The sequence below is a fragment of the Terrapene carolina genome, unplaced genomic scaffold, assembly GCF_002925995.2.
Source record: "Terrapene carolina triunguis isolate 2854851 unplaced genomic scaffold, T_m_triunguis-2.0 Scaffold1005, whole genome shotgun sequence".
Taxonomy (NCBI): domain Eukaryota; kingdom Metazoa; phylum Chordata; order Testudines; family Emydidae; genus Terrapene; species Terrapene triunguis.
In genome coordinates this window covers 36,600-58,147 of record NW_020665356.1, presented here as the reverse complement: position 1 = coordinate 58,147, position 21,548 = coordinate 36,600, and the positions used below count along the sequence as shown (strand labels likewise).

The window sequence follows — 21,548 nt, the reverse complement described above, 5'->3', positions numbered from 1 at the left end:
AGGGAGGGTGCGGGCGGGGGTTTTGACCTGGGGCAGGGGGTTCAGGCTGCGGGCTCCGGCCAGGCAGAGCTTACCTCAGGCAGCTCCTGGTCGGCAACACAGTGGGCTTAAGGCAGGCTCCCAACCTGTCCTGGCTCCGCGCTGATCCTGGAAGTGGCTGGCATGTCCGGCCCCAAGGCAGAAGTGCAGCCACCAGAAGCGCACTGCCCCCCACATCTCCCATAGACCTTCATTCCCAGCCAATGAGAGCTGCGGAGCCGACGCTGGAGGCAGGGGCAGCATGAAGAGCTTCCCTGATCACCCCTGCACCTAGAGGTCTCAGGGACATGGTGGCCACTTCCGGGGAGCTGCACAGATCCAGGGCAGGGAGAAGGCCTGCCTTAGCCCTGCTGCCCCACCGACCGCACTTTTAATGGCCAGTTCAGCGGTGCTGACTGGAGCCACCAGGGACCCTTTTCAACCGGGCGTTCCAGTCAAAAAACGGATGCCTGGCAACCCTACCCCACTGCCAGGGCAGGGTTGTAGGGATGGGGCACCCGCAGGCCGGGACACTGGGCCTGTGCGTGGCAGCCAGAGCAGGGACCCCAGTAGCTGTGAGAGCAGCAGGTTCCCATGCAGGGAGGCAGCCCAGGGCATGGACAGGGCACTGGCCTGCAGCTCAGGGATACTGGGCTCCAGTGGGGCTGGATTCCTGGGTTAGGATGGCAGGGCAGCCCTTGTCCCAGGCCCCCCTTTCCCTCCCCTGTGGGACACCCTGCCTTGCAGCACAACGCTCGGGGTCCAGGCCTCTTACCCAGGAGGTTCCCAGCGGCTTTGTTCTGACGCATCCGCCAGCAGAGCAGGGCCCCACAGATCAGCACCACAAGGGCACCCAGGCCGAGGAGCACAGACCAGAGTAGCCCAAGGCCTGGGGAGAGAGCCAGACAATGAGCTGTGCCCCATCTCTGCCACACAGCTCCTGAGACCGACTCCCTCCCCACCCACAGGCCCCTGCCAAGGCTGACTCCCTCCCTTGCCCCATAACCCCCCTGGGCCCGACTCTGTCCCCCATGCACAGTAGGGTGACCATACATCCTGTTTTGGCCAGGACAGTCCATTTTTTAAGCCCTGTCATAGCCATCCCGAATTTTTTTTGGCAAACGTGGACATTTGTCAAAAAGTGGGGTGCAGAGGAACATTGGGGGGCAGGTGGTGATGCCGCCCTGTGCAGGGGGTGAGGCAGGGGTCTGGTGGGGGGCAGGCAGGGCTCGGGTGAATAGTGACACCAGCCCAGCCTGGCATGAGGAGGCAGGCAGGACTTGTGTGAGCGGCTCAGACCAGCCCCGCAGGGTGGGCGAGGAGGGTTTGGGCTAGCCCCATGCGGTGTTCCGTTTTCCCTTTGGGAAATATGGTCACCCTATCCCAGCGCCCCCCACAGCCAGAGGCAGATTAAGGTTTTCTGGCACCTTGGACCTCAGCAAGTGGGGGCCCCTCCCTGCCTCTTCCGCCTGCAACCCCGTCCACGGCCCCATCCTGTTCTGCCCCTTCCCCCGCAGCCCTGACCCATTCCACCCCTGCACTGTGGCCCCACAATCCATTTGCTCCTTTCTGCGCCCCCCACTGCAGCCCCAAGGCCGGAGAAGCTCTGTCCCCCCCTGCCACAGTCCCGGGGCTGCAGTGGGGAGCAAGCACTCCTCTAGTCCCAGGGCTGCAGCGGTTGCCAACTTTCTACTCGCACAAAACCGAACACCCTTGCCCCACCCCCTGTCCCGCTCCTCCTCTGATGCCCTGCCCATGCCCCGCCCCGTCTCCAAGTCCCCGCCCCCGCTCACTTCATTCCCTCCCCCCCCGTCGCTCGCTTTCCCCACCCTCACTCACTTGCTCATTTTCACCAGGCTGGCTCAGGGGGCTGGGGGGGTACGGGCTCTGGCTGGAAGTGCAGACTCTGATATGTGGCCAGGGATGAGGGATTTGGGATGCAGGTGGGGGCTTTGGGCTGGGGCGGGGGATTGGAGTGCAGGGGTGGGGTGCGGGGTCCAGCTGGGGTGCGGGTTCTGGGGTGGGGCCGGGAATGAGGGGTTTGGGATGTAGGAGGGGGCTCCAGGCTGGGATTGAGGGATTCAGAGGGCAGGAGGGAGATCGGGGCTGGAGTTGGGGAAGGGGGCTGGGTCCCGGGAGGGACTCAGGGGTGCAGGCTCCAGGCGGCGCTTATCTCAAGCAGCTCCCAGAAGCAGCAGCATGTCCCCTCTCCGGCTCTTATGAGGAGGTGCGGCCAGGAGGCTCTGTGTGCTGCCCAGTCCACAGGCACCACCCCCACAGCTCCCATTTCCCGTGGTTACTGGACAATGGGAGCTGCAGAGGCAGTGCTTGGGGCGGGGGTAGCGTGTGGGGCCACCTGGCTGCCCTATGCGTAGGAGCCGGAGGGGAGACATGCCAGTTGCTTCCTGGGAGCCTCAGGGAGCCTGCCAGCCCAGCTGCACAGCGACGCCAACCAGACAGTCAACTGCCCGGTCAGCGGTGCTAACCGTAGCCACCAGGATCCCTTTTCGACCAGGTGTTCCAGTCAAAAACTGGACATCTGGTCACCCAATCTGGGGCTTCCCCCGTCCCGCCCGCCTGCCCGGTGCTTCTGCCGGGGACTGTGCTCAGGGCACAGGGGCTTCCCCCATCCCTCTCACCTGGCACTTCTGCTAGGGCTCTGGGCTTCTGTTTCCCCAAGGTGGATTTTTGCTGGTGGTGGGGCACCAGCTCGCAGAGGCCCCTCCCCAGCTGCTTCTACAGGCCCTGCCCCCTAGACTCCTCCCCCAGACCCCACAGGCTCACTGCCCCCCTCATCTGTGCTCTGGGTCTGCCTACAGGGGTAGCAACCTCCAGCACCGGAGCCAGGGCTGGCAGGAGAGGGAGCCCTGTGGTGGAGGAGGCTGCTCAGAGACCCAGGAATGGTCCCCCAGGCTGAGCAGGGCTGTGGGAACCGCTGGGACAGCCAGTAACCTCGGTGTGGTGGGCAGGAACCCTGGCGCTGCCCCCCTGGAGACTGGCCTCCCCCTGGCATGGCCAGGGTGTCACTCCCGCCCACCCCGTGTCTGCAGGAACATGGGCATGGCTACGGCGCTGGGCACTCACCGGCCTGCCCAGCACACACCACGCTGGCCTCGGAGCCACGGCCACACAGCCTGGGATCCCGCTGGCCCAGTAGGCACTCATTGATGAGAGACTCCTGCCCTGAGCACATAACGCTGTCCAGCCAGACGTCGCTGGCCCCTTGACCAAACTGAACTCCTGAGGCTGACAGCGCCGAGCCGCAGCCCAGCTGTTTGCACACCACCCCCGCCTCCGGCAGGCCCCAGCCGGCGTCACACACGGCACCCCAGGTGTCGTTAATCAGCACCTCCACTCGCCCGGAGCAGGGGCTTGAGCCATTCGTCAGCCGCAGCCTCAGTAGACCCTGATCTGAAACACAAAGCACAGAGCATGAGAGGCTGTTCCCAGCCACCAGATGCCCGGATACACAGCACCAAATGCAGATGGGGTGTATGTGTCTGCACAGAGCAGAGAGGAGCCATTTCTATTTCATACCACCTGTGTGCATGTGTGCGCGCACTCACTCACACAAACACCCATACACCCATACATACGCTGCTACACAAGCAGACACACACTGAGTCCCATGCACAACCCGCATAGGTCCTTATGCACACACACACATTGCCTCAAATACACTCACTGTCACATGCACATGAGCTGCCATTAGGGTTGCCAACTGTCTAATCGCACAAACCCAAACACTCCTGCCCCGCTCCTGCCCTGGCCCCTTCTCCGAGGCCACGCCCTCGCTCACTCCAGCCTCCCTCCCTCTCTCGCTCGCTCTCCCCCACCCTCACTTTCATCCGGTTGGGGTGCAGGAGGGGGTGCAGGGTGCAGGCTTCAGGAGGTAGTTTGGGTGCGGAAGGGGGCTTAGGGCTCAGGTAGGCGATTGGAGTGCAGGAGGGGGATGGGAGCCGCGGCCAATGGGAGCTGCGGAGTCAGCGCTCAGGACGGGGCAGCACGCAGAGACTCTGGCACTTTAAGTCTATACAGGAAGAAGACGACTGGGCGTCTTTCTTAAAAATCTGTGATAACTCAAACCGAAGTTGTGGACTTGGCTCAAGAGAGATTCTGTCGCCATGTTTTGCCGATGGCCTGACTCAGTGCTCAAAATGCTGCCTTCCAGCCTTAAACTATTAGTCTGATCAGGCTCCACACACAGACCGCATGAGAATGGGAGAACAGGATCTCTCCTCACCACTGAAATGAAGCCACCTCTTGTCTAGGGCCAGGCAGCTAAGAAACAGGACAGGGAAATATGGCCCAGCTGTTTAGAACAGGAAGTGGGGAAGCAGCCTGTGTCCAATCATAGCTCCCGGAGAACATTACAGGTTCAGGATTAATTAACTAAGATGCAAATTGGCCACAACAATGGGGATACCAGACCTACTCTTGGCAAAGTGACCCTCGTTTCTAGTCCATGTAATTGGCTATGGGCTCAATTTGACACCATATCCAACCAGTGAGGCCTGTGATTACACAGAGCCCCGTTGTGACATAGCGGGGCAGGCCATCATAGATTCATCAACTCCAAGGCTAGAACGGACCTTTGTGAACATCTAGTCTGATCTCCAGCACAGGGCAGAGAACTTCTCCCAAAATAATTCCTAGAGCAGAGCTTTTACAGAAACATCCATTCTTGACTCAACAATTGTCTGCAATGGAGAATCCACCACAACCCGTGGTAAATTGTACAAGTGGTTAATTACCCTCATCATTCTAAATGTATGCTTCATTTCCACTCTGAATTTGTCTAGCTTCAACTTCCAGCCATTGGATCCTGTTCTACCTTTCTCTGCTAGATTGAAGAGCCCAGTATTAAATATTTGTTCCCTAGGTTGATTTTTGTAGACTGCGATCAAGTCACCTCTTACCCTTCTCCTTGAGCCTGTCACTGCAAGGCAGATTTTCCTATCCTTTAATCATTCTTGTGATTGTTCTATGACCCTCTCCAATTTATTAACATCCTTCCTGGATTGTGGGCACCAGAACTGAATACAATATTCCTGCAATGGTCACAGCAGTGCCAAATATAGAGGTAAAATATCCTCTCTACTCCTGCTCATGATTCCTCTCTTTATACATCCCAGGTTTGCATTAACCCTTTTGACCACAGAGTCTCAGTGGGAGCTCATGCCCAACTAATTGTCCACCATGACCTGGAAATCTTTTTCTGAGTCACTGCTTCTCAGGATATAATCCCCCACCATGTAAACATGATCTGCATTCTTTGTTCCTAGCTGTAGCTATTTACATTTAGCCATGTTAAAATGTATATTGTTTGCTTGCACCTAGCTTATCAAGCAATCCAGATCACTCTGAATCAGTGACGTGTCCTCCCCCGATTTTTGTATCATCTGCAAACTTTAACACCTATGATTTTATATTTTTTCCAAGTCATTGATAAAAACGTTAAATACCATAGACCCAAGAACCACTCCCTGCCATGTTAATTTTATACTGTTCTAGCTTCTTAATCAAAATGTTGTGCAGTATCTTAAAGTTTATTTCATCCACACTATTAGCTTTATCAACCAAACTGGTAATCTCATCAAAAAAAGATATCAAGTTAGTTTGACAAGATCTATTTTCCATAAACCCATGTTCACTTGCATTAATTACATTACCCTCCTTTAATTCTTTATTGATCGACTCCCATATCAGTCATTCCATTGTCTTTCCTGGGATTGACGTTAGGCTGAGAGGCCTGTAATTAGCTGAGATATCACTTTAACCTTTTTAAAAATTGGCACAACATTAGCTTTCTTTCAGGCTGCTGGAGCTTTCCTAGCACTCCAAGACTTATTGAAAATCAACATTAACGGTCCAGCATGCTCCTAGACAATACGCAGGGGAGGAGGGTTCAGTGGGAGTGGCAGAGGGATGGGGGAGAAGGGACTAACCACTCCTCCATGTTAGGCTGTAGGCAGAGAAGGAGGTGAAGGAGAAAAAGCAACCACTCCTCCCCGCTTGATGACGGTCACCCATGTACCTGAGGCCTGCCCCTTCTGCGGCGTGAGGGAGAACCTGGCACACACCTACCTTCAATGCGCCAGGTTGCAGTCCCTATTCCAGCTCCTCCAGAACCTCTTGTTGAGGTTCTGGCTGCACTTTTCCCTGCACTTCGTCCTCTTTGCACACCCCATCCATGGCCCCATGAAGTCGCGAGACCTCCTCGTCAGCCTCCTCCTGGCCCTGGCCAAGCTTTCCATCTATAACACCAGGAGGAGGAGGATGGACGAGGGGGTGCTCTGCGACTGTGGGGCCTATATCCGTTCCTCCCTCGTCTCACGCATCCGGGCACAGTTCCACTGGGCAGTGTCCGCTAGCTCCCTTGACAGCTTTGAGGAGCAGTGGGCGCTGTCTGGGGTTCTCTGCTCAGTGTCCCCATCCGGTACCCTTGTTTTGAACCTATGACCTTCACTCCTATTTCTGTTTTTCATTAGTTATCCCCTGCATTCATTTGGTCCCCGGGTCCAGTGGTCCCTCCCGCTAGGCTGGGAGAAGGGCATTGAAGAGTGGGCTGGTTTGCACCCGCCCACCTCCCAGGTTTTCCAATACGACTACAGGCTGATAACGCCGTTCCACAGCCTAGCTGCCTGCACATGCCTGCACAGTCAGGTAACTGCCAGCTGGGATCACACAGGGTTCCCCACTGCTGGTGGTGAAGCACCTTGACTCTCTCAGCGGAGCAACTCGGGCCGTTCACCAGTCAGAGTGGAGCAAAGCCTAGACTGACTGAGCCTGCAAACACCCCAAGGGAATAATAACTCAGAGAGATTCCTGTTCATCTGATCACTAGTGATGCTGGGGAACTTAGTGCCTCCTGCTGACAGGTCTGAATAGCCTCTAAATACAGCGCCTGCCTATCAAGGACTCACTCCGCACCACTGACATGCAGCCACCTCTGGGGTGGAACAGGGCAGCTGAGAGACAGGGCACAGAAACTCATAGGCTTTCTAAGAGAGGAAGTGAGGAAGAACCCTGTCTCCAGTCACAGCAGTGGGAGATATTACAGGTTCAGGGGTAATTAACTGAGATGGAAATCACCTGGAGTGATAGGGGTAGGAACCCCACACTTCATAAAAGGATCCCTGAGTGGCTGCAGGATCCATTCAACCCCAAATTCCACAAATGGGATCTATGGTTACCCAGCACCCCATTGTGCTGTAGTGGGGCAGGGGGATCAGAGCGATCAGCGACGGGGAGGGTCTCTCACTGAGGTGCACATACTGCTCACTGCAGCGCAGGACCTAAGTGCTGTGCTGGGGCACTGGGGCCAACACTGACTTTGAGGGGAGAGCACCCCATACTGAGCCCCCATCCCGCTCCCTGCAGCACAGGCATGGAGAACTGTGGAGGGGATATAGGGTTGGCACTGACACCATGGGAACAACGACACTTACTGTGACCCCTAATGGGTTCCCTGCAGGACAGGCCCTTAGAACCATGCTGGGACATTGGAGTCAGCACTGACAAAGATAGGGGAGCTGGGTCTGTGCTGAAGGCTTCCCAGCCCGAAACCAACAGCACCCACAGTAACATCATGGAGGGTTACCTGAGCACACAACACCAACATCTTCTCCGTGGGTACAGTCACTGTCTCCCCAAGGCCGAACCTTGCAATCGGAGAGGGCAGCTTCTGTCCCTGTGCACTTGATGACATCCAGCCAGATATTCCTTGATCCTTGCCCAAATCGAGCCCTTCCTGGGGCTGATAATGGCAACCCACATTCCAGCTGCCTGCACACGACTCCAGCATCAATTATGTCCCAGTCATGATCACACACGGTTCCCCACTGCTGGTTGAGAAGCACCTCGACTCTCCCAGCGCAGCGACTCGGACCGTTCACCAGTCGGAGTGAAATCTGCTCTGAAATGGCTGAATCTGCAAATGCCCCAAGGGAATAAACATTCAGGGAGGTTCCTGTGCATCTGATCACTAGTGACCTTAGGGCAGGGATTTCCCTACACCCCCTCTGAATTTCCCCAACACCCCCTGCCCCAGTTTTGTGAACTTGTTACATGCAGTGTTGCCAATTTAGTGATTGTTTGGAAATTTGATTTGAAATTGAAACATTAATACAAATTTTAAAAGCATATAAAGTGTATCATAAAATTCGTGTATCTGAAAAAGTATAATAGATTTGAAAAATATGAACATAGACTAGCTTCCTTGTACAGCTGTTGTTTTTATGACAATGTCAATGCATTCATTTCGGTGATGTTGGCCAACCTAATAATTTCAAATTATGATTTGTAGGCAAAATCTATAACTGAGCTCTCCCTGATAGCTAGTGATGAGTTAGGGGCTGGGAGGAAAGGCTTCAGGACCAGATTGTATTTACGTTCACACCTAATCTACCTAGGTATCCAGCAAATAAAGCTGTGTTGCCCAAGTGGTAGATTTTGGCTGGGGTTGGGTTACAAATCACTTGAATGCAGTGGGGTAATGAAATGTTGTTGTTCTTATTGTATGAGTAAAGGGCAGTAGAACTGTACTTAACCTGTGCTGATTGAGGGCATCAAGAGAGAGGGTGGGGACAGGTGTTTTGCTTGATGGTCTGTCTGAGTCACAAGTATTATTTGACCTCCCCTCTCCACTGTTTAAAGGCAGAGCTGATTAGACTCCATAGATAGTCTTTTGTTTTGTTAAGTGACCACTACAGCTAAAATCACTGATAATCAGGTCTAAGTGCTTAGACCTGCTGTGGGGACAGTATTGCTGTGGGGACAATGTTTCTGTGGAAGAGATGGCCCAGCCTGCACTAGCAGTGAGGTTCCCCCACTAAGAGCTTAGCTGAAATCACTGAGAGCTGGGTGGAACCTCAAGAGACCAACTCACAGAGGTCACAGTGGCAGGTGGCAGCAGAAGGTGACTGCGCAGGGCCATTGGCAACGGAGTGATGGAGTGAATAGTGGCACTATGCACAACAGTGGCCAGAGTGAACAGTGAGCAGCTGGAGGAACAAGCAAGGTGCCTTCTTGCCCCCCAACTGGGAGGTGAACTCATGTGACAGCAACTCTGAACTCTGAGTCTCCACTGACCAAGACAACACCGGTGCGTGGGGTGCAGTGGAGGGAAAAGTGAGGGGCACATTAAATAAACATTTGTTTGTTGGACTATATTTTAGTGACTTTGCACCAGAATGCTAGATTTGAGACTGGAAATGGAAACTTATATAAATATGTTTCCTAGTAGGCCAAGATTTTTAAAATGCATTATTTGCCAGGGTTATCTCACATCGTTGCTATCTTGAGAGGTCATTATGTGGGGGAGTTTCTGTACTAAACACCTTTATTGTTATAATTAATTTTTACATACGAATGGCCATACTGGGTCAGACCAATGGTCCATACAGCCCAGGATCCTGCCTTCCGACAGTGGTCAAGGCCAGGTGCCCCAGAGGGAATGAACAGAACAGGTAATCATCAAGGGATCCATCCCCTGTTGCCCATTCCCAGCTTCTGGCAAACAGGCTAGGGACACTCAGAGCATGGTGTTGCATCCCTCCCCATCCTGGCTAATAGACACTGATGGACCTATTCTCCGGGAATGTATCTAGTTTTTTTTAAATTCTGTTATACTTTTGGTCTTCACAGCATCCCCTGGCAAAAAGTTCCACGGGTTGACTTTATGTTGTGTGAAGAAGTACTTCCTTTTGGTTTTTTTTAAACCTGTTGCCTATTAATTTAATTGGGTGACTGCTAGTTCTTGTGTTATGTGAAGGATTAAATAACACTCCCTTATTCACTTTCTTCCCACCAGTCAAGATTTGATAGACCTCTATCATATCCCTCCTTAGTTGTCTCTTTTCTAATCTGAAAATTCCCGGTCATTTTAATCTCTCCTCCTGTTTCATACCCCTAATAATTTTAATTGCAAATCTCTATACCTTTTCCAATTTCAATATATCTTTTTGGGGATGGAGTAACCAGATCTGCACACAGCATTCAAGGTGTGCACATACCATGGATTTATATAGAGGCAATATGATATTTTCTTTCTTATCTATCCCTTTCTTAATGATTCCCAACATTCTGTTTGTTTGTTTTTTGACTGCCTCTGCACATTGAGTGGATATTTTCAGAGAACCATCCACAATGACTCCAGCATCTCTTTCTTGAGTGTTAACAGCTAATTTAGACCCCACGATTTGGTATGTATAGTTGTGATTATGTTTTCCAATGTGCATTACTTTGCATTATATTTTCCTTATATTGAATTTCATCTACTATTTTGTTGCCTAGTCAACCAGTTTTGTGAGATCCCTTTGTAGCTCTTCACAGTCTGCTTTGGACATCACTATCTTGAATAGTTTTGTATCATCTGCAAATTTTGCCACCTCACTGTTTACCCATTTTTCCAGATCATTTATGGATATGTTGAACAGTAATGGTCCCAGTACTGACAACCCCTCAGGGATAGCACTATTTATCTCTCTCCATTCTGAAAACTGATAATTTATTCCTACCCTTTGTTTCCCATCTTTTAACCAGTTACTGATCCATGAGAGGACTTCCCTCTTATCCCATGATGGCTTACTTTTCAAAAGTCAATTTAAATTAATGAAAAAAAATTACATTTGTTTTAGAAATCTGGAACTGTTATGTGTTTTGGTGTACTTTGCATTATCCTAATGTTAAATTTGCATTATCCTAACAAAACATTTAATTTATTCATATCTCTTTTATATGTTGCAGGTCAAAGTGAAAATGAAAGGACGAAAAACAATGCAACAATTTTTCCACTCAAAGGCCTCAAAAACCAACCAAAGTGAAGAACACATCAAGAACCAAGAATATATCAACATGTCATCTGAAGGTTCAAGTAGTGTATCTACATCCGGTCAGCCTGAAGCACAAATACAGCTACCTATTGAAGAACTGTGGAGGGGAAATGTGGTCAGCACTGACACCATGGGAAGAGCGACACTTACTGTGATGCCGAACTGGCTCCCTGCAGTACAGGCCTTTAGCACCATGCTGGGGCACTGGAGTCAGCGCTGACTCAGACAGGAGAGCTGGGTCTGTGCTGAAAGCTTCCCAGCCTGATCCCTGCACCACCCACAGTGACGTGATGGATGCAAGTTACCTGAGCACACAACCCCGGCATCTTTTCCATGGTTACAGTTATTGTCTCCCCAAGGCTGAGCCCTGCATTGGGAGAGGGCAACTTCTGTGCCTATGCAGTTGACATTATCCAGCCAAATGTGGTCTGATCCTCGCCCAAATTGAGCCCCTCCTGGGGCTGATAATGCCGTCCCACAGCCCAGCTGCCTGCACACGACTCCAGCATCAGTTATGTCCCAGCTGTCATCACACACGGTTCCCCACTTCTTGTTATAAAACACCTCGACTCTCCCAGTGCAGTGACTTGAACCGTTCACCAGTCGGAGCTGAGCCACTTCTGAGATGTTGGAGCCTGTAAACACCCAAGGGAATAAACACTCAGGGAGGTTCCTGTGCATCTGATCTCTCGTGTCGCTGGGGAACGTAGCGCCTCCCGCCGACGGATCTGACCAGTCTCTGCACACAGCCACTGCCTGTCAAGGGCTCCCCACCACTGACCAGGCTAATCACATGGGCAATGTTGAAGTTTGTCCACTCCCCTCCCAGCCAACTGTCACCTAATTAGGCAGACTGGACTGCAGTCTGACCTACTTCTCTCACTAGAGCACTTAAAAAGATCACCCCCGTACTGCTGGCAGGAACCTCCTGGGGAGCAGATTTACACCCTCACTCCTGGCGCTGGTATTCGCTCGAGTGCGATACTGTGCAGTGCTGCAGGGCAGATGCTGGCATTAGCATCTCGGTGATTGGTAGCTGAACACAGTCACCCGTGTCATTAGTGGTTGCCTTAGCCTGACATCAGCATCTAATTTACAAGTGTTGGCTCCATCGCTCCCTGAAAACTGTCACCCAGAGTCCATCCCCCTTAGAACTGCCTGGAGCGCAGGGACGCCTGGCAGGAACCTGCTGCGCACCAGGCTGACAATGGTTCCGACCAGGGCAGAGGCAATGCACACTTCCTACAAGCAGATCAGCCCCTCCTGAAGCAAACACCTGCCCCTGCGGTTCCTGCTGACTTGCCACGACTGACTTGGCAACATCATTTTGTGGCAGCCATTGCTGCGCTCGTGTCTAGTGCTGCCAGCCCAGGACCAGTCTTGGGTGAATGATGACATAGCTGGACTGATGGCTGTGTTCTCACAGAGGGGCAGAAACTCTGGGATAGAGAGACTGGCGTGCTCATGGACTTTCAGAACCCCTAACTTGTATCTGCCTATTTGCAACCTGGGGTGTAGATCCTGGACTAGGCTTAATGGGCCCCTGTCTGGACTGGCCAGAGGGACTGCTGCAATGCAGAGATTTGACTTAGCCCAATCTTCTCAGTGTGCCTGTGGGGCAGCAATAGAGACAATCACATGTGGTGGAGGAGAAAAGTATCATTAGAAGTCTGGACCTCAAGGATGCACAGTCAGGTGGCTGAACAAGCTTGAGGTAAGCATGGTCGGAATGAGCTCTCCCCTGACAGATAGTGATGAACTAGGAAAGGGAAGAGACTTCAGGACCAGACTGTATTTACATGAACACACCCATGCTGCTTAAGTATCCAGCAGACAGAGCTGTGTTAGCTGGTCCTGGGTTACAAATCACTGTAGTACTTAAATGCAGGGGTAGTGAAATGTTGTTATCCTGATTGTCTCAGTAAAGGGCAGCAGAACTGGGTTTAACCTGTTCTGACAGAGGGGCTCACCCACAACTGAACTGAACTCACTAACCAGGGGGCTCAGACACCAGACCCCATCAACAGTGAGAGGGGGTGGAGATGGGTGTTCCAGCTGAGGGGCGGCAGCTCTATGTGAGAGGTGTAGACATGATTTAATCTGCCCCTCACCACTCTTCAAAGATAGAGTTAATTAAGGCTCCATTAGGAGTCTTTTTGGTTTCAGTGATCACTAGAGCTGAAATCACCTGCTGTGAGACAGTGTTTCTGCCCAGCCTGCTTCATCATTCAGGTTTCCCCACTAGCAGCTGACAGTCACTGAGAGTTGGGTGGAGCTTCAAGAGAGCGACCTGCAGTGGTAACAGTAGAGAGGCCGGGGGCAGCAGAAGGTGAGGGAGAGCAGAGTGGTGAGTGGCTGGCCGTGCAGCTGCCACCAGAGCAAACACCCAGACAGCAGATCAGCCAGGCGCTCTCCTCCCCGCCCGCATGGTGGGAGCTGAACTCACACAGGTGCACCTCTAAACTCTGGGTCTTCACTAACCAAGGACAGCCACTGTGAGCGGGGTGCGGTGGAGGGAGAAGAGAGCGGCATCTTAAAGGGACTTTTGGTTGCTCGACTCAAGAACCTGAAGCAAAAGACACTGCCCAACGTACTCTGGGATAGGTGTTTTGCTCATGATTTTATGTTTATAAATGCTATTTGTGGCGTTTTCCCAAGTTAATGGTGCAGGGCTTCCCTCCTTTTATTAAAAAGTTTCTTTTCTGCACTGAGACTCTGTGCTTGCGAGACGGGAAACTTTGCCTCGTAGAAGCACCCAGGGGGTGCAGTGTAATTGCTGAGGTTACTGGGTAGGGGCTCAAGCCAGATCTGGGTTATATTGCTGGAAAGGAACCCCTAGATATTGAACCCGGCCCTGGTCACTTCCGACGCCATTGGCAGAAGGGTTACATAGATATTGACTTGTGACATACACAAAAGAAGAAGACTCCCCCCACTGACATGCAGCCACTTCTGGGGTAGGACAGGGCAGCTGAGAAACAGGACAGGGAAATATGTAGCCTGTGTAGGACAGGAAGTGAGGAAGAATCATATGTCCTCTGTCTCAGCTCTTGGGAAAATTACAGGTTCAGAGCTAATTTCCTGAGATGCAAATCCGCCGGAACACAGTGATTAGGAACTGGACTCTTGAGGAATTGGCCCTGGATTTTTAGTTTGTGTGAGCGGCTGCAGGCTCCATTGACAGCAAATCCAAGCAGTGGAAGCTGCAATTACCAGGTCCCCATTGTTTCGTAGGGGTCTGGCCCAGAGATAACTAAACACCAACTGGCAGAGGGCACAGGGATGCCTAGAGTTTCACGGGGATCCCCTGGGTGAGATATATGCACAATAACTTATCAGGGGTGTCATGTGAGGTCTCTACCAAGAGCCAGCAGCCCAATCGTTGCCCTAATGGGGGCAAAATGTTTGTATGGGACATAGTTGAAGAGAGATGTAAAATGTAGAATATGAGGCTCTAGAAGTGCTGAAGTGAAGCTTGTCATCTGCGCCATGGCAATCCCTTCGGTTGAGCCAATCAGCACATAGAACAAAGCACAGCCGGAGACAGGCTATATTCACTGTCTGGGCCCAGTGAGGGCCTGAGAATTTACAAAGACAAAGGACTCTCAGCACAAGTCTCCGAAGAGAGACCTCCTCTGGGAAGAGACAATGGTCTGAACCTACAAAGAAAGAGGAGAGGGGACAAGAGCTCCCTTTCACCCAGGAGGCAGCTGACAGTGTTTGTCTCAGGAACAGGAGATCACAGCCAAGGCTGGAGTAAAACCCTGGAAGGACTGTGGGGTGAGCGTTGCTCTACCAGACAGAAAAGTATCTCGTTCAATGAGTCTAGGCGCTAGTCAGCGTGGTATGATTTTATTGGCCATGGAACCATTTCTTTCCAACCCTTCTCCTTGGTACCCCTCGAATCTCTACACTCTGTGAAATCACTTGTCCTTGGTGTGACTATGAAGGGATCTAGAGCTGTGTGTTGATTGGGGCAGAGATGGGAGGTGGAGCTGGTCAGCTGGGGGCCCTGTTCCTTTGGGAGCAGCAGATCTGTGACTGCTGTGAATGCCTAGTGGGACAGGGACTGGGTGCTGCAGGGGAATGTTCAGAGGGCTGGGGTGGAATATGCCTATTGCCAACCCGGAGAGAGGCCACCCCATGAGACCTCAAGGGCACGGCTTGTGTGGCTTGTGGCCAGGAGAGTCAGGGAGCTGAACCCCAGCGGGCACAGACAAGGCTTCCTCATGCCAGGGGCCCATAGCACCACACTAGGGCATTGGTGTCAGCACAACTGCAAAGGGAGAGCGCCCCCTACTGACACCCCATCCCCTTACCTCCAGCACAGGCCCTTTGGCATTGCACTAGGGCACTGGTGCCAGCACTGACTTCAAGGGGAGAGCGTGAGCGTCCCCTACTGAGCCCCCACACCGCTCCCTGCAGCACAGGCCCGTAGAACCGCACAGGGGAATTGGGGTCAGCTCAGACTGAGAGGAGAGCGCTCCCTACTGGAACCACCATATTATTGACTGAAGCACAGGTCTCAAGCACCATACTGGGGTCAGCACTGGCTGAGAAGGGGCAATCCCCGTAATGAGCTTCCCACCCTCCTCCCTGCAACGCGCACGGTGGTGGAAGAAGGTTACCTGAGCACACAACACCGGCATCTTCTCTGCTGGTACAGTTATGCTCTCCCCAAGGCGGAGCCCAGCATTCAGAGAGGGCAGTTTCTCTCCCTGTGCAGTAAACCTCATCCAGCCAGATACGGTCAGCTCCCTGTCCAAACCGAGACTGACGTGGGGCTGATAACGCCGTCCCACAGCCCAGATGCCTGCACACGATTCTGGCCTCCGTTAAATCACAGAAGTCATCACACACGGTTCCCCACAGCTGGTTGTGAAGCACCTCAACTCTCCCAGCGCAGCGACTCGGACCGTTCACCAGTCGGAGATGAGCCAGTTCTGAGAGGCCTGCATCTGCAAATACCCCAAGGGAATAAACACTCAGGGATGGGCTAGAGGAAAGGAATACGGGGCTTGTTCCCTATTGTTTATTCTGGCTCCCTTTCAGTTCCAGTGTGGCAGACTGTCTGGCTCAGGGGGGCTGAGAATAGGACACTGGGGGGTCCCCGCTCAAGGTCACCAACTGTGATCCAGCCCCAGGCAGGGGGGAATAGCTGAGTTGTGGGATGGAGAATGGGACACAAGGTCTTTCCCCCCAGCAGATGCTGGCTCCAGTACAGTCTGTGCGATGGGGATGAGCTGACGCAGTACACTGGGGGAAGGAGACCCGGGGCTTTTCCCCCGGATGGCACCAGTGCCAGTTTGGCCCCAGCTCGGGCAGGGGCAATGGCTGGCATGGGGGGAACAGGCACTGGGCTTTCACGTCTGGGGCCCTGGGTCCAAGCTGGTAGTGAGTGGAAGTCGCAGCCATTGAAGCTCTCTGATGCCCAAAATGTGAAATGAGCTGCTGGGGTTAATTCCCCTCCATGACAGGACAGGTGTGTGCAGGCCAGGCCAGCCCTCAGTCTGAGCGGCTCCCAGCCAAGGGGCAAAGGGCATAACTGGTCAGGAGACTGAAATGCCCTTTGCCCCTGCCTGGGCTCCCTCCCCGTCTGTGGCCCGATGCCCCTGTCTGACCATGAGCCAACAGCAGCAACCTCACAGGGCTTTAGTTCTGCTCCCCCAAAGCCTCCACTGGCCCTGACTGGGGCTGACTCGGCTCCTCTATTTTCCACAGACAGACAGGGCCGGCCTCATGCTGAACTGAGGGCCTCCTGTGGCGACGGCACCTCAGTAGCCCAGCTCCTGGTACCCCACCCCCACCTCCCACAGGTCCCAGCTAGCATCAGAGTGCCCCAGTGTAGGTAAACAGCACCTCCATTTGCCCTTTGCAGGGGTGGGGCCACTCACCAGCCACAGCCAGAGCTGAGCTGAAACAGCTCTAACAATAACTAAAGGCAAAAATATCTGTTGGGGCAGATCCTATCCCAGGGTAAATCTGGGGTCACCCCAGAATGACATGGCTCAGCCAGCCACTGCCAGAGCCCAAATTTCAATCGGCCTTACAGGGCAAGGGGAAGCACTTGAGACGCTGGATGGCTGGGGCATTTCCACAGGTACCCAACAGCCAGAATGCCCTGCGCTCTGTTCCCTCTGCCACACAGCCCGCTTTGTTAACAATTAACTGGTGGGGAAACTGAGGAAGTGATGGGCTGAGACTATGGGGTGAGTCTGGAGGAGGCAGGATTTGAACCCAGGTCCTACACTTGAACGACAAGATTAAATAACCTTAACTCTGCCCTTCCTCACCCCAATTTATGAGATAGCTGCACACTGCAGCATGCACCCCACACATACGGACATACCCCACACCCTCTGCCTATGTTTGTATTTACCTGTCATGGGGAGTCCTGTCATGGAAGCTGAAAGAAAGCAAAGAGATGAGGTAAGTCTCTGTCTCCATGGCTGGTCACCTTGGGGATCTCCAAACACTGGCTGATGTAAGCAGTGGCCTGAGTGAGCTCTCCCCTGCCTCTCTTGATGCACTGAGAGAAAAGACTCCGCTGCATGTTGTATTTCAGTGACCTCTCTACTGCCTCTCAGGGAGGTGGATTGACCCTCCTGCCTCTCCTGTCGGCGTCAGTCGCATCTACACAGAAGTGCTGTAGCTGCAGAGCTGCCACAGTGCCACTGTAATGTTTCTAGTGCTGAAGAGCCCTAAGTAGCTGGCAAAAGACAAGACCTGGTGAGCGACATCAGAACCAGTGACACTGCACCAGCCCTTCCAAACCAAGCCACCTGCTTTCACACTGCCTGCACCGCTGAAGGTCCCATACACCCTGCTCCCCTCAGGTAGGGTGACCAGACAGCAAATGTGAAAAATCGGGATGGGGTGGGGGGTAATAGGAGCCACTATAAGAAAAAGACCCAAAAATCAGGATTGTGCCTATAAAATGAGGACATCTGGTCACCCTACCCTCAGGCCTGGCTTCCCCCCGACCTGGAGTGTGACATCCCCGCACGCTGAGTAATGGAGTGCTAAACTGTATTATATCGCTCAGGCACTAGGTGGTGATGTGTGTAAAATACCTTTTTTAAAGCTAACCTCAGCCATATCTGGCAGAGCATTAAAGGATTGTGGTATGTAAAAGCCAGCTCTGTGACCAGTCCATGTCTGGTACAGAAGAACACGATGGTGTCTGGAGTAAACTGAGAACAAAAATAGAAAGAACAAAGCTACAAATTTTGCAGGATCTCATCACCATGCCACTCTTCAGTGCCCCCGAGAACTTCAGCTTTCACAAACTTCACCATGAACACACTGGAAACAAGATTTCACATTGCTGCCAAGCTGCACAAAGACACTGGAGAGACGCAGGTATCTTCTTTAATGTAGGCTACGGGAAGCTGGCAGAACATATGTTTAAATCTTTTCACATTACTGAAGACAGTCACAAAGGTGACTATGAAAGGGGTCTGCCTATGTTTGATGCATACTTTATATCTCAGAAAAATGCTGCTTATGGAAGAGCTTGTTTTCACCAGAGAACTCAAGAACTGGGGGAAAGTTTTGAATGTTTTATAAGCACTCCGCATATGTAGGCTGAAACCTGTGATTTTGGGAATGCAAAGTTTGAAAATATTACAGACAAGCTGGTTATTGGGTTAACAGATAAAAATCCTTTCACAGAAGCTACAACTGAAGAGAGATTTAACTCTAGCCACAGCTATTCAAATAGCAAACCAGTCTGAATTAGTCAAACAACAGAACCAAAGACAGGAGCAACTTGAAAAATGTGAAACTAGCTTAGGCAATGTCTACACTAGCCCTTGCTGTGGTAGAACTTATGTCACTCAGGGGTCTGAAAAAGCCACCCCCCCAAGCGATGTAAGTTTCACCAACCTAAGCACCGGTGTGGACAGCACTATGTGGGTGGAAGAAGCTCTCCCACTGACATATCTACTGCCGCTCATGAGGCTGCAGTTGTTAAGCCAACTGGAGAGCTCTCCCGTCAGCTCAGAGTGGTTACATTAGAGAGCTTACAGCAGCACCACTGCATCACTGCAGATCCACTGCTGTAAACGCTTTAGTGTAGCTTTATTCTTAGAAAGTTTAAACAGATACTTGAAGCTTATTAAAGCTTATTATCATAATACCCCTGAGGCCAGAGGATAAACACGCAAACTAAGAGGAACAAATCCTGGCCTACATGCACAAGGAAAATGTCCTAGCCCAAGAGATGATGCATGTCCCAGCCAGAGACACACGGTGTAATATTTGCATGAAATATGGACATTTTGCAGCTGTTTGCAGCACCAAAGCAGTTATGGAGCTGTGACGTCATTGACATAATCTGTAACTGTATAGATCACTGGTGCAACCACTGTTATATATTTGCAGCAAATATTGTATAAAAGTTGTCATGTAAGGGGTCTATGGAGAGGTTATGGTTTGCTGGTTATGATTATGTTGGGATCCACTAGGCATAGCTACCAGGTAACTCGGGAGAGCGGAAGGCCAAAGTGTCGATGAAACTCTTTTGCTTTGGGCCTATCTGAAACCCCCAGACTCCATCTTGTGAACTCTCATCTACTTCTGTGCTAACTGCTTACATGTTAAAGTAGAAATGTATTGGTCAGTGTTTCTAGCAGATGGCTGCAGTTTCTCTCACACTAGCAGAAATAATAGAGATAAGGAGGGAACAGAGAGATAGTTAGTTTGCAGCTGTTTTCCCATATATCCCCAAGGTATTTAGTGCAAAGGGTCAAGGAACGTACCGTGTTCTCCCTTGAAAATGATAAATGTATCCGCAACAGATGTCTCTTGTATCCCCTTCCCCAAAATAATATGTATTCTGTGTAACCTGTTATCTATTGGTCAGCATAATGACGTAAAAAGGATGAGAACTGAGTTGTTTGTTACTGATTATAAAAAGGGCCTATGTCGCCCATGTAACGTGTGTCTCCTCTGTCACGAGCCGAGGTGCACCCTCTCAGCTGACTGACAAATAAAGAACCTGGTACCTGTCTTTATGTCTCTCCGTGCCTCCTTGGTGTAATTAGGTAAGCTCCGAGGGGAAACGGGCCCTATTTGGCCAACAATTATGCTGTCTATATGTGTATCATTTTTGTAGTTGAAGTTATGAATATTGGCTCTATACTGTCTGTATTTCAAACGTGTGCTTTGCTTCTGGGTGACACCCCAGACAAGTTGGTGTCAGCTCTGCCTAGCCTGTTTGATGGCCCATTAAGGACCATCAGCTTACAATTGACCCATTGAGGGAAGGCGGATACACCTTGTGACTCAGCAAGGAATGCAGGGACATGGCTATGGACAGAACTCTAAGGTTTTTTCTTGCCATGTGCCCCAATGCTTGTCTTTGGAACAAAGAAAGAGAGGCCAGACGATAAAAGACTGCTGCAGCTCCTCCATCTTGTCTTCAGACCTGCTTCATACCTCTGGAGGTACTTTGCTACACACTGAAGCTCTAGTCTAAAGAAAGGAATAAATGACCCATCCCAGCTGGGGATGTTCCAGAGACTTGATTTAAACCTGCAGTTTATTCTATCGCTGCTACAAGCCTGAACCAAGAACTTTGCCATTACTGTATGTAATTGATTCCATTTAACCAATTCGAGCTCTCATCTACATCTTTTTTCCTTTTATGAATAAACCTTTAGATTTTAAATTCTAAAGGATTGGCAACAGTGTGATTTGTGGGTAAGATCTGACATATATTGACCTTGGTCTGTGGTTTGGTCCTTTGGGATTGGGAGAATCTTTTTTCTTTTACTGGTGTATTGGTTTTCATAACCATTTGTCCCCATAACAAGTGGCACTGGTGGTGATACTGGCAAACTGGAGTGTCTAAGGAAATTGTGTGACTTGTGGTTAGCCAGTGGGGTAAAACTAAAATCCTCTCTGTTTGGCTGGTTTGGTTTGCCTTGGTGTGCATAGAAACCCCAGCCTTGGGCTGTAACTGCCCTGCTTTAAGCAATTTGTCCTGAATTGGCACTCTCCGTTGGGTCCCACCAGAATGAACCAGCATCGTTACAGTGGCGTAGTCTGCTTGGATCCACAGAACTGGGTCAATTAAGCTTTGGGTCAAAACCCCACACTATCCAAATTTGAATTTTGGTATTGAGAATTTGGTTGGTTAAAGAGCAGTTGCAATGGGTGAGCAAAGAGCATATGAGGGCCTTGACAAAAAAGCCCTGAAAGGTTTGTGTTTAGAAAAGGGAATAAGCTTTAGAAAGAAAGTTACAAATCAAGAACTGAGAGATCTGTTAATGGCCAGTGATCAGGAGGCAGGAGCACAGCCCTTACCTGATACTACAGAAGCTGAAGAAGCAAAGAAACTGCAAGCCCTGAGAGACAGCGTGCAGTTTGAACATGAACAAAAGCTGGCAGAAATTCAAATTATAGAGAAGCAAGCCTTGGCCCAGCTGGAGAAAGAAGCTGAATTGGAAAAAGAAGCTGCTAAAAGAGAAGCAAGAGCTCCTAAGGGGCATCTGGAGCTGCTGGCTGATGAGGAGAAAGCTCACCAAATGCAATAGGAGACCCACCAGATGCAACAGGACACGGCCAGACTTCAGCTCCAAGTGAAAAAAGCAAGGGAAGAACAACTGAAATTGTATCCTCTTGAAAGTCCAGTTTCTAACAATATTGGCATGTTGTATAACTCTGAGCAGTTGTCTGGATGTAACCAAA

The 21,548-nt window shown here is 51.2% G+C and overlaps 1 protein-coding gene across 1 annotated transcript in view; it reads right to left on the bottom strand.

Moving 5' to 3' along the window:
• The window catches only part of LOC112120703 (scavenger receptor cysteine-rich domain-containing group B protein-like), a gene marked incomplete at its 5' end in the record, with an annotated part of 58,477 nt that overhangs the window by 724 nt on the left and 36,205 nt on the right, over window positions 1-21,548 (bottom strand). Inside the window, 5 exons of the mRNA XM_029913874.1 lie at window positions 794-907; window positions 3,103-3,429; window positions 7,622-7,951; window positions 11,159-11,488; window positions 15,482-15,811. Coding sequence (XP_029769734.1) covers window positions 794-907; window positions 3,103-3,429; window positions 7,622-7,951; window positions 11,159-11,488; window positions 15,482-15,811 — 1,431 coding nt within the window. The remainder of the gene's footprint in view (window positions 1-793; window positions 908-3,102; window positions 3,430-7,621; window positions 7,952-11,158; window positions 11,489-15,481; window positions 15,812-21,548) is intronic.